The sequence below is a fragment of the Amblyomma americanum genome, chromosome 11, assembly GCF_052857255.1.
Source record: "Amblyomma americanum isolate KBUSLIRL-KWMA chromosome 11, ASM5285725v1, whole genome shotgun sequence".
NCBI classification, from domain to species: Eukaryota; Metazoa; Arthropoda; class Arachnida; order Ixodida; family Ixodidae; genus Amblyomma; species Amblyomma americanum.
Genome location: NC_135507.1, coordinates 106,686,054 through 106,699,142, shown reverse-complemented (window position 1 = coordinate 106,699,142; position 13,089 = coordinate 106,686,054). Strand labels below are relative to the sequence as shown.

The 13,089-nt window shown below is 44.2% G+C and overlaps 1 protein-coding gene across 1 annotated transcript; it reads right to left on the bottom strand.

Moving 5' to 3' along the window:
• Positions 1–1,286: 1,286 nt before the first annotated feature.
• On the bottom strand, positions 1,287–12,232 carry LOC144111401 (uncharacterized). Its single transcript, XM_077644681.1, has 3 exons — positions 11,906–12,232; positions 9,620–9,942; positions 1,287–5,860 (listed from the first exon to the last, which is right to left on the bottom strand). Exon 3 carries the CDS (start codon positions 5,781–5,783, stop codon positions 3,876–3,878), a length of 1,908 nt encoding a protein of 635 aa, XP_077500807.1. The 5' UTR covers positions 5,784–5,860; positions 9,620–9,942; positions 11,906–12,232; the 3' UTR covers positions 1,287–3,875.
• Between the last annotated feature and the right edge of the window lie 857 nt (positions 12,233–13,089).

Below are 13,089 nucleotides of genomic sequence, written 5' to 3'. Positions count from 1 at the left end.
ATCTGTCGTGTCTTAGAACGGAAAACAATCGCTTTTGTTTTAGGAATGCTGATTACCAAGCCATTTTCCTGTGCCCAAGCAGCTACCTTAGCGAGTACAGAGTTGGCTATCATAAACAATTCAGTGCTGTCATCGGAAGAAAAGAATATGCTAGTATCATCGGCGTAAATTACAAACTTAGCTCGATCATCAAGAGTGTCAATATCATTTAAGTATAGATTAAACAAAAGGGGGCCAAGAATACTCCCTTGAGGAACTCCAGTGTGAGTTTGTATTAAATGTGAAGGGTGACCATTGACCTCAACAAATTGACAACGATGAGAGAGGTATGATTTAATTAATTCCCATGCATTTCCGCGAATGCCATAAGATTCCAACTTTTCGAGGAGTAAGGTTCTGTTCAGGTAATCAAAAGCTTTAGTGAAATCAATGAACACACCCAACACAAGTTTTTTTGCTTCGATATTATGTAAAATATACTCCTTTTGATCAAGTAGAGCTAATTGGGTAGACCGATGTTTCCGAAACCCGTACTGTGCGCTCGACAATGCGTCTAATGTATCTAAAAAGGAAACGAGGCGAACCAGAAGAAGTTTTTCTAATCCTTTAGAGAACGCTGGCAGAATTGATATGGGACGGTAATTGCCGAGGTCATTGTGATCTCCTTTTTTATAAATTGGTTTCACTTTCGCTACTTGAAGCTGTTTCGGGAAGGTACCTGTAGTAAAACTCAGATTGAAAATGTGCGTTAGTACAGGTGCTATACAATCAATAACGTATTTTAATGGCTCGATTTGCATACCTTGAGTGTCACAGCTGCGTGAATTCTTGAGATTCAAGAATATAGAAGAAATTTCTTCGTCTGAAGTAGGTTTAAGAAATAAGCTGTGTGGGCAAGGAGGATTATTAGAGAGCTTTGTATGTCTAGATAGCTGAGGGGTTGGGAGGCTAGCGAAGTGATCATTAAATGCGTCGGCTAGGGAAGCCCCATTAACTATTATTCCATTTATCAAAAGTTCTTTCACTGGGCTAGTTCTTTGTGAGCGGCACAGAACGTCATTTAGTTTCCTCCATGTTGATTTGCTATTATTTTTAACTGCACTAAAAGACTTTTCTAGGTAATGTGCTTTAGCTTTCTTAATATCTTTATTTAGCTTATTCCGATACTTCTTGAATTCTCTCAGGAGGATAATATCTTTGGTCTGAATGAACCTGTGGAACATGTCGTTCTTTATTTTTATTCTTGCCATTAGATCGCCATTAATCCATGGCTTTCTTATTTTTCTGGATAAATTAATAGTAACAAAAGGAAAACAAGATATATAAATGTCAGTGAACTTTTGAATGAAACAATCATAAGCAGAATTTACATCCGAGCTGTTAAAAACATCTGACCAGTCAACTCTCATGACATCCCTGCGAAATGCTTCCAGCTGGTTGGGCAAAATCCGTTGGAACGTAACTTTACGCTGTGCTAATTTTTCTTTATTTGGAGATTTGACACATAGAATAATCGGCAGGTGGTCGCTAATATCGTAAGCTAAGACACCAGATTTAAGCTCATTCGACTGGTAATTAGTTAGAAAAATATCAATTAGTGTAGATGACTGTAACGTGACTCTTGTTGGCAAACTGATCGTATTTCTAATATAATACATTTCTAGCATTAGCTTAAAGTGTTTAACAGGACTAGACGAGTCAAGCAAGTTTATGTTAAAATCTCCTCCGCAAACGAGACTCAGGTCGTTGTCATTTGTGTATGAAAAAAGGGACTCCAGGAAGTTGAAGAATGTGTCAAGGTTGCCTGCTGGTGGGCGATATATCGTAACAAAAAGTTTACGGTGCGAGAGAACAGACAGAACTTCAAATTCGCTTGAAGAACGTGTATATACAGGTAGTCTTTCATACTTTATATCCTTTCTTATTAACATCATAACACCACCTCCTCGGCCGTACTCTCGATTGAGAGTACAAGAGTCATACTCGGGCAAGCAAAAAGGGTAATCTGCAGTGTCATACCATGTTTCAGTTAACATGAGTACATCAAACTGAACATTTATTTGACTCAAGAGGCATTCTAGAGAAGTGCTCTTATTTCTGGCGGACTGCAAATTTGCATGAAACACCTTGAAAGACGATTTAAAATCAGAACCAATGAACTTGATTGCCTCATTGGGCAAAATGTAACTGTGACGAGCCATAGTGCATAAGCGAAGAAACTAGAATACATCGCTAATGGGCCTTTAACTCTGTGGCAGATTCTATCATATGCAGGTCATTCTGAGACTTGATACGCAAAGCGCTGTCCCCCTCTTTCCGCCGGACGTAGATTTTTGCATTACGGTGCCAAACAAACTTGAAGTTGTGGTCTTTTGCCCATTTTTTTTGTTGCCATGAGTAGTTCCCTGCACTGTTTGGTTATGTTTTCTTGAAGACAGATAGCAGTTTCAGCATCACGAAGAACCTTTCGCTTTTCAAACCAGACGTCTCTTGTTTCTTGCCTAGCAAAGCGGACTATGATGCCAGGAATCTTATCGGGTTTCGTCGGGAGGCGGTGAATAGCAAGTAGGTCATCTTTATCAAGTGCTGGTACCTTTAGCGTGTTCGCCACATCGTTTACTTTTTGCAATAAATTTTCTTGGTCCGTTTGTTCGATCCCATGGAATTCGAGATTTAGCTTTCGGTTGCGCCATTCTAGGTCATTTAGTTGTTCTTTCACCGAGTCCAGCCCTGTGTGATCTTGAAGCTCAAGTTTGTGCACTTTCTTTTTCAGCCCTTTAATTTCTTCTTCGTGGCGTGCCGTGTCAGCAAGGACTTTGTCATACTTCTCAGACATTAGTTGAATGGCCTGGTCAATGTTGTCAACAGTGTCCTTTAGACTTAGAAGGACTGAAAGTTTAGGCTGAATGTCTGCAAGTGCGATGGCAAATTTAGCCGTTTCCACACTACACTTGCCAGCTGTATTCGATGAAACATCCGATTTAGGCTTTTCTTTCTGCCCACCTCGAGTCTTACCGACACGGCACGTTTGGCAACGCCATGCTTTCTTAGTTGTTTCTCTCATAGAAGTAAACTGAGATTCGGGCATACCAGAGCATTTTCCTATATGATATCTGAAATTACATTCACTACAACTCAGATATATATCGCCGGCATCTATTTCACATGCACAAACTAGACACTCTGAGACACCCTGAGATTTTGGCAGCAGCGGGGACACGTCGACATTCCTTCTGAACCTCTGGTTTCAATTCGCAGTTCCCTGTTCGTGCCGCGGCAACGATACATCGGACCACGCCATAGCACCGATCTTCAGGGAACGTGCGGTTCAAGCAAGTCGTCTACGTGAACACCACTACAAGGAAATCACCGCGGCATACGACGCTTATCTTGGTGACGTCACTTACTACAGCGCTGGAGTGGCCGGACTGCTTATAAAAGCAAGACGAAAATCCTGCGGCGCTCATTTTGGCAGCAGCGGGGACACGTCGACATTCCTTCTGAACCTCTGGTTTCAATTCGCAGTTCCCTGTTCGTGCCGCGGCAACGATACATCGGACCACGCCATAGCACCGATCTTCAGGGAACGTGCGGTTCAAGCAAGTCGTCTACGTGAACACCACTACAAGGAAATCACCGCGGCATACGACGCTTATCTCGGTGACGTCACTTACTACAGCGCTGGAGTGGCCGGACTGCTTATAAAAGCAAGACGAAAACCCTGCGGCGCTCATTTTGGCAGCAGCGGGGACACGTCGACATTCCTTCTGAACCTCTGGTTTCAATTCGCAGTTCCCTGTTCGTGCCGCGGCAACGATACATCGGACCACGCCATAGCACCGATCTTCAGGGAATGTGCGGTTCAAGCAAGTCGTCTACGTGAACACCACTACAAGGAAATCACCGCGGCATACGACGCTTATCTTGGTGACGTCACTTACTACAGCGCTGGAGTGGCCGGACTGCTTATAAAAGCAAGACGAAAATCCTGCGGCGCTCATTTTGGCAGCAGCGGGGACACGTCGACATTCCTTCTGAACCTCTGGTTTCAATTCGCAGGTTAGTCTTTGGAAATTATTTCTGCAATTTCGCTTGTAACCCACTGTCCTTGCTGCTGCCAAGTGAGTGTCCAATGAGTGTCTAGTGAACATGAGTGACAGTGACAGTGCTCCATACCGCGGCTGCTTTTCAACGTTCTTATTTGCAGGCACCAGCCGTGGTTTCTTTTCTGTTGGCTGCTTTGCGGTTGCAAGGCTATGCTTTGCAGCAAACTTTGTCAGGTCTTCGTCTATCATCTTTTGCTCCTCGGCAGTTTTCTCTGAAAGCTGGTTAATCAGCATTTGGAAGGTAGACCCAGCTTTCAATTTCAGCACATTAGTTCTTTCTGGTGATATTTTTAGTGTGGAGCCTTGCTGAGTGCTCTGCATAATATGTTGAGCACTGGCCATTAAGGAGCCTGCATCATCGATAGCATAGTCTTGGATGCCATCTTTGGAAGGACAATTGGAACAGGTGGCCTGGCTGCTCTGCAACTTGCGCGACTGCAGCTCCATTAAAGCAACAGCATGCATGTGCTTGCACATGTGCGCATGCATTGCATGGTCAACACATGTGCATGTGAACATGCTGTGGCAAGCCTCACACTGCTTGCAATGAAGCTCGCAGCCACTGCATGATTTGCTAGTCCTTTGCACTGTGTGCTTGAAGTTCACCAAGCTTTGTGACTTTACATGCCACTGGCCATCTCCCACTCTCTCAGTACTGGTCTTACAAAGCACAATCCCCACTTTATGCCTCCCAAATAGGGCAGATTTGCGGTGGTCTGCTCCTCCTTTCATAAGTGCAATAGCCCTGTTGTAAAGCTTGTCAGACGTCAAATAAAAAGGTACTTTGATTAATTTATCCAGTCGCCCATTTATCTTGCCACCAAAGTGAGAGTACTTCAGTGTCTTGTGCATTGACTCCAAGTGATTATTTGTTGTTAATCCAATGTACTGCCGATAGCAGTAAGCCCACTGACATGCCCTCTTTGCGTATGTTTTTTCAAAATATCTGATGAAGCCATCCAGCTCTTCCAGCTCCTTTGGAGCAAGGCGATTAAGCTGCTGCTGTTTGGAATAAATGCTAAGAAACGCAGGGAGCAACTGTTGAAACTCTGTCTCATCTGTGCACTTCATCAGAGTGTGTAGCATGTCCCTTATTGTATCCCTGCAGTCCTTGTTTGTGACCGTATTCAGGCGCGCGCCCCAGTTGTGCAGCATGTGCCAGCTGCAAGGCAGTCGACTCTTCAGAGTACCCATCACCTGCTCCCATGCATTGCCATAAACAGGGGCATCATCAGACATAAATGCCTGACACTGTACTGTGTTTGTTTTTTCTTTGATGGCCTCGAAAAACCTCACCATGGTGCCCATGTTCACCCTTTTTGAAATCACATAGGCACACGGGATACCAGATCCGTCTTCAGAAATTGTGAGCAGGGTTGTCAGTTGAAATTTGTACTTATTTGTGCCATGGGTGGAGTCAATGCACAGTTTCTCTGTCCCCAATTTAGAAAGTAACTCTCGTTGTGGGAATGTCATTAACGCTAGCTCAAAGTCACCATCATGACTGTTGGGGTCACCCTTCTTCATGTAATACAACAGTGGTGACTCGTTTTCCGCCCTCATTTCTTCGACCCATAAGTCAACACTTTTAAAATCGTCTGGATCTCTCTGCTCTTCTTTGCCAATCCTAAACTTATCTGCAATGTTGCGGAGGTCCTTAGTGGTCACAAGTTGCATCCGTAGGCTTGATCCACTTGTGCCTGCTCGGATGTTGTGCACAACGGTTTTTGCGGGCACTCCTCCTGCTAACCGACCTGGAAATTGTACAGAAAAAAAACTGTTAGCATCTCTGGTACATTTGCTTACTGCCATGTAATAAAGTGACAGATACTTCTTGTCAGATTCCTTTGTCTTCAGCCTTGTTCCTTTTTTACAGATGACACAAATTACATCATAACTTTAATTTCACTTTTGTGGCACTGCACAGCACACGACAAAATGCTTGTTTCACAGCCAGATGGTATTCATTTTATGTGCTTGAGTGTTTAAACATGCATAGAATGCAAAACAGGAAAGTTATATACAGCCTGTTATAAATGCAGGATATAAAAGCTCTGAAAATGTGGACAAGAAAAGAACAAGGACATCTGGTTCTCATTCAGTCCCGTTTCATTCTACATATTCAGAAAGTGCACCAATTGACCTGACTGCACCTTTAAAGGAGTAGACAAACCAAATTTCTGAATGCGTTCTTTGTTTCTTTGGACTGGAGCACAATACTGTGCATGAGGCGCAATGTAAAATCCTGAATAATTTCTAAGTGAATATTTTTCTCAACCTGTTTCGGCTTCAGCAACCGAATGACTGCTGCTAAGTAAGAGACTATTTAAGGGTGTGCAAGTTATGCATAAACTGCAATATAATCTGCTTGTTCTTTTTTTTGTGATTTGAACTCTTGTCCAGGCTTGTGTTTAGTGGTTTTTGAGGAATGGAAATGGCACTGTGGGCACCTGAACGTGCCATGAGGGAAGGCAGGAACGTGGGAGTGAACGAAGCAAGGGAAAGCCGTAGTGGAGGGCTCCGCAATAATTCCAACCATCTTGGAATCTTTGGGCACTGACAATGTGCAGCACATGGGCACCTCTTGCATTTCGCCTCCATCGAAACGCAGCTGTTGCGGCCGCGTTCGAACCCGGGTATTCCGGCTCAGTAGCATTCAAACCACTGAACCACTTCAGCGGGTTAGGCTTGCATAACAAATGCTGCGAATTAAAACGACGAAAGCAGTGACCATCAAATCATCTGTGACGTCACAGCCACCGTTCAGCTGTTGAAACCGTAACAGCATAAGAGAAAAACATTCAGTTATTGTCGCTTGTTGGCACAATTCACATGGTTGTCAATATCTTCTCATGTGCTGTGCATCGTTGCAAAGACTGAACGTACAGCTAAAATTTGGTATCTCTACTGCTTTAATGCAGCCTGTTATAAGTACTCTAAACGGCTTATTAACATGGGTTCACGAAACAAAAATTTTCTGCACGTAGTACAAAATTTGGAGAGGATAGAAATGCAGTTATGGTCACGCAAAGTAATACATGAAAAAACAAAACCTTTAACTGATACCATAATAACCTTTAACTATTTATGTGGCAACAGCGGACACTGGTGTCTCCCACCTGCACAACTTTACAATTTGTGTATAGCTTGTGAGATGGCCATTGCCACTCTAGGACCGGAAATGAACACTGCATATGAACACTGCACTGAATTATAAATGTATTATTTTTCTTTTGTGTCATGGTGAAAGCAATATCAGCAGTTAAACTTCGTGCTCATTTCTGACGAGTGATGTTTCCAGCTGGCATTTTTTGGAAGCGACACAATCTTGATCCGGGCTTCCAAGAACATTTTTGTTATATTCCGCATGTCGACAGGAATGTCGGGACCCTGTTTGTGAGTGGATTTCGTAACTGGATGCACACTACTCTGTTTTATGTTTGAAAGTGTGGGCGTCAGTGAGGAATCATTACGATTAGCAATGACTCTGTTCCAGGCATACATTTTTAATGCAACGAAACTCTGCAGCGGCGTTAACCAGCAGTGATCCCAAAAATCCCAGATGATGTCTCTGTGACATCAAATAAAAATAAAATTTCGAAGGTGCAGGGAATTGAGCCCAGGACTTCCAGATTGCAAAGCGAGCGGGGAACCCACAGGCCACAAAACCATGTTGCGTCTGGGCGAGCAGAGGTGAACCAAGTTTATGCGTTACCTTACAAATGTATGCTAATCAGTAGGTGTGTAAATAGAAAGAGAAAAATTTGAAATGAAAAGGAACTGAAATAAAAATGCTTTCACACTCATGTAAGTAGTTTAAGCGCCCTTAGTAATTTTTCTTGGTATTGCATTCACCTAGTGACCTAACAGGTTTTCATTGTTCATAGTTAATGGGGATCCGATAACTGAGGAGACCTTAGAACTGTTCTTCAGCTTTCTAGACGATTAAAAGCAAGGCACTGAATGATTTGGGCAGTGGTTTTCGAGCACCCTCCACTTTGGTTCTCACGGAGACATTAAATTGTGCAAAGCCAACACCAAAGGAAGCTGCAGGATCTCTAAATGCATGCTCAACCAGTTGGCGATGGTAGGGAAAATGACAATGGGATGGGCTGCTGTAAAGCTTACTGACATTCCTGCGAGCATTAGTAATGAAGTGACAACACAGTGAAATAGTCCGAATTAATGAAAGTTCACTGCAGACGAACCTGTCTTGTGAGAAAAAACATGCCCCTTATACAACCGTTAGCCTGGTAGTGTTGTTGCTCTTATCAGAACAAAATGCCTACGCTTTCGACAGGCGGCCAAAATGGGGTCTAGCATTTAATTTTTTATTTGGCTCTTGATGCTGCAATTGTCATTCAAGACGCATTTCATGGAGCTCAAGCCAAATTCTTGTGGCTGAAGTTTAATGTCAGCCGACTGAGAGACAAACCTAGGATAGTCAATGAAACCAGCAGAAAAAAATTGGCGGTGGTTTAGCTCTGGTTAAACCTGGTGTGACGCGATAGCTACAGCTGGCCGAGTGGAACTCGCTTAGTCGAATTGCAAAGTCAGTCTTTCGCCGCTCCGTTTTGCTGGGCGTTTCAACTTCACCTTCGTCCCACTTGACATGGCGCATGCGCACAAATGTTGCAGCTCGGTTTCGCCTGCTCTGCACCATGTGGCTGGTCACGTGACGAACCACGTGGCCATGTTGCGGTGGCCATGGTCACGTGCCACCACCACGCTAAAGGCTCGAAATGCTACCGTAATGTAGCTATCGCTACAAAAGAAAACAGACACTGCAGTGGTTCAGTTCTAGACGGCATTCCTAATCATGTTCAATTCGAAAGACTGGACCACTTCCACAAAGCATCTCTAAACTAAACAGCATGAAGTTCGTACGCGCAATGTGCCTGCAATGTGCCATTGTGGATCAATTGTTTTTCACCCTTCCATGCGACCAAGCAAGCTCAAGTGTATTGCACTATAGTCAGATACAGCTCAAGAACAAAGTGGCGCATGGCCCTCAAAGAAGACCCTCCATTCAATGGTATCAGCTGATTTTCATGACCCAGCAGTTAAGCCGCAACTAATCCCCGTTCATCTGCCACCATCCTGCAATGCTACTCCTTAGGATTAACGTGACATCATAAGAATTGGTCGACACCACTGCCTAGAAGGCTTCCTTTGAGGGGCATTGGTCACTTGGTTCTTAAGTTGTATCCTACTTTATTCTGCCCCCTCGTTTTGTGGGACATACCTTTTCCCACTTTACAATAGGTGTTTTCATGTGTCGTACCACCTCTTTTGTGCCATGAGTGCATTGCAGGAGAATGAAAATTCATTGTAATGATCACTCTTCAGTTCAATGAACAAATTCAATGAACAAATTATTTCCCTAAATTTCTAGTAATGCACTTTTGTCTCACCATATGAAGGGTTGATAGAGTGTAGCCTCTAAATGTTTTTACATTCTGGTACAGTGAACACTGCATGCACAAACGCTTTGTACAAGAGGAGTGGCTAACCTGCAAGCACTCTGGCCTCATCCTGGGACAGCCTCTGGTGGCAGACTTCATTGAAGTGTCCGTAGTGTTTCTTTTGAAACACTACATATACTTTGCTGTCTTTCTCCGTAACCTCTAGAGTTGCAAAGCAATGCTTGCCAATTCTGCAGCTTCCTTGCCCCTTTTTCTGCCTTTGGCGCTGTTCTATAGGAAGCTCTTTGTGCGTGCCGGAACGGTGGCAATGCAGGTAGCGTTTGAAAACGCTGGATGCGCTTTCCTTCCTGTTGAAGCTATGAAATGACAGCAAGTTCTGCTTTCTTCTCCATCTTTCCAGGTGCAAAATTCTGAAATGGAAAAATTATAAACATAACTAAGCAATCCACACAGTAGAAGTTAATTATTGGTGCAAGAGCACTATTCAGATGCGTAAACACCCGAGCAAGATTTTGTGAAGTATGTGGGTCTGTGCCAAGAGCATAGCAACGGCAACATAGCAACCACAGTGTCATAGCAGCATTACAGCATAGTTATGACGTGATCAAAGTCCATGACTAAAAAAGTAAAAGAAAAAACAGGCCTGAACATACATGTGCTTCATTTTGATAAAAATGTACACAATGACAGTGCATGAAAAACGGCATAAGGCAACATTAGAAAGCCAACAGTGAAGTAACAAGACAAGGCAACGTTCATGCAATTCTGCTTTTGCATGTTTATAGAATTTTGGCAAAAATTCTTTTTTTTGTGCATCACCACTTTCATTTTTTTGGAAGGCAAGTGCAAAGTGAAGTTTGCTCTTTTTACATAGACTAATGAAAAATGCAAGCACTATGGATTGGGAACACGGGCAATACTCCCGCGCTACTACTGGCGCTCTGCTTGTGCCAAGTGCACATGACAATCACGGATTTAGTTGACCATTTTTTGCCTTTTACCAGTAGTGCAGAACTGTGTTTCCCAGCTTATTTTTACTATTAAAAAATTGATCAGTCATTCACTTACGGGGTTTTCATGCTACTGGTGCATGAGCAACAATTTCTGGAGAATATTGTTTAATATACTAGGTTAACTGATTACACGAACTGTTACATAGTCTACCTCTGCAAAGCTCATTCCTGCATGGCAACCTTTTACGTGGCCCTGTCCTTGGACCACAAATTCAGGGCAGCTTTGTTGACTTCCAGAGGCTAGAATAACACTGGGCATTCCTCCTGCACACTTCTGTGTGTTGCAACTGCGATGGCTACAGCACTGCCAAGCCAGTGCATGCCGCGACAATGTCGTGTGTCCTGTATGTGTGTACCTCTGTCACATTGCGGTTGTGATGGAGATATGAAGTGCAGTTCGGTCAAGACATCGCAGGTGCAACAGAGCATAAGCAAGGCCTGTAGCACCGAGTCTTGCTGCTAGGATAGGCTGCACGAGCAGTTTTTTTTTCCTGCAGTGGCTAATTTAAATATGAAAGAGCCCCTTATGGAGGACCTAGGATACCAAAAAAAAAATCTGCAAACACACTTAAGCGAGAATGCGAAATCATTGAGTCACGACTACGTAGCATGACTAAGCAAACTTTGTACAACCTCTGTGCACATTGCATTACTTAAGTGCTGAGTCATGCTATGCTTCATAACCATTATGAGTCGCGGCTATGACTACGCATACTTTGTCAATTTCATTACGTCGCTTGTATGATGATTATCGATTTTTATGGCGCAAAGGCATCTATGGCCAAGGAGGGCCATGACACAAGGTATTTTTGACTTCTCAGGGTGGGGTCAAAGACCCCGTTTCCAAGCAGTTCACCCCAGATAAGGCGAGCACCAGGCCAGGGGAAAACTTGTACCCATTGTATCACCGGTGAGTGCCCGGCGGCACTGGGGATCGAGCCCCGCACCTCCCGCATGCGAGGCGGATGCTCAACCACTTGGCCACCGCGGCGGTCATTACGTCGCTTGTAAAGTGCCGAGTCATGATACATTGCAGAATGACTGACTACAATCATGACTTCCATAGGTCATAGTACGCTGCGTTTCAAATTTGACTAAAACGCGCATGTCATCGCGAAGTTTTTATGCGCAAAACCACGTGCACGTTTCCCCGGGTGAGTGTAAGCCCGTAAATAAAATTAAAAAACGAACGGGCTTTGTATTAACACACTTCAAAAGCGCGCACTCGAAAGGTCAGTAAACTGCAACTTTTAAAACAGTAATCGAAGCTATAACGAGCGTCCGACTGCCTCCCGCTCTGCCCCTTTGTTGTCGTGACCACTGCGTGCATGCATGCAATAGCATCGACTTCGTTTCTTACCTGTATTAGAGTCGAAGACTAGATTCTTCCTCGAAGTTGTGTTCGTCCACATGGTGCCGCCGCAGGTCACGAAGAATGACAAAATGCTTCGGACACAAGTCGCACGAGAACGACCGTACCTTCATCGTCAGCGCTTCCTCGTCTTTTACATGCTGCAAAGCTCCTTCCCCGTGAACGTTCTTTACGTGTTTTCTTAAATTACTAGTGTTGGAGAACGCCTTGTCGCAAAACTTGCACCAATTCCGTTCGGAATTTTTGCCGGTGGTCGCTGAAGCAGCACCAGCGCTCACGTCCGTCTGCATGCTTGAGGCGAAAGGAAATGGCGGTAGAGAGAGAGATGCACCTTGGGATATGGGCACCTATCGTACCAAGGAACGCGGCGCAAGCAAGGATTTTCGCAAAGAGTTGAAATTCTCCCTATCGGTTGAAGCACAATGCTCCCCAAAAGTCCCCACAGAGTGACGTAGCGCAGAGCAGTGACGTCTGTTTTCAGTTGGCCAATCGCAACGAGGATCATCTTCCTCTGAATAGCCGCTCCGCACACACACACACTGCACACACACTCGCACACAAAAAGACGAAACACGCTACAAGAGCACCTCTATCGGCATATATGCCATAAAAGTAAATATTTACAACAATATATTATCTTTTAGTATGCACCATTTACTTGCCATACACACACAGACACAAGCAAGAAAAAAACACGCCATAATGAAGAAAACCGCCAAAGACAACGATAAACAAACCGGTCTCCGTACTCCATTCGTCATTTTTAAACGCCAGGGCGCGCGGCACACTCCGGCGCGACATTTAAACTGCCTTGAGCGGGAGCTCGAGGCCGCGCTTCCGCAGGATTGTTCCGCATAGCGCAGTCGATTTTTCTGTGCCAAAATTCCAAATTAGATTTTTTTTGGGGGGGGGGGGGGTTACCCTACCATACCCCCTTAAAATCAGAATGATATCATTGCCTTTAATATCTTTGTTATTACTTTCTTAATCGGGCGCAGGCGTCCACAAACGATAACACGAAGGGAGCGCATTCCAGGATTCCACCACCCAATTGCATGCTTCAGCGTTAAAGTGGGTAACTAGGGACACCTAGCAAACACGCGTGCAGATATTGAGCCAAGTGATGGCAACAGAAGCATATAGCGCAAGTATCGCGAACATTCGTGATATAG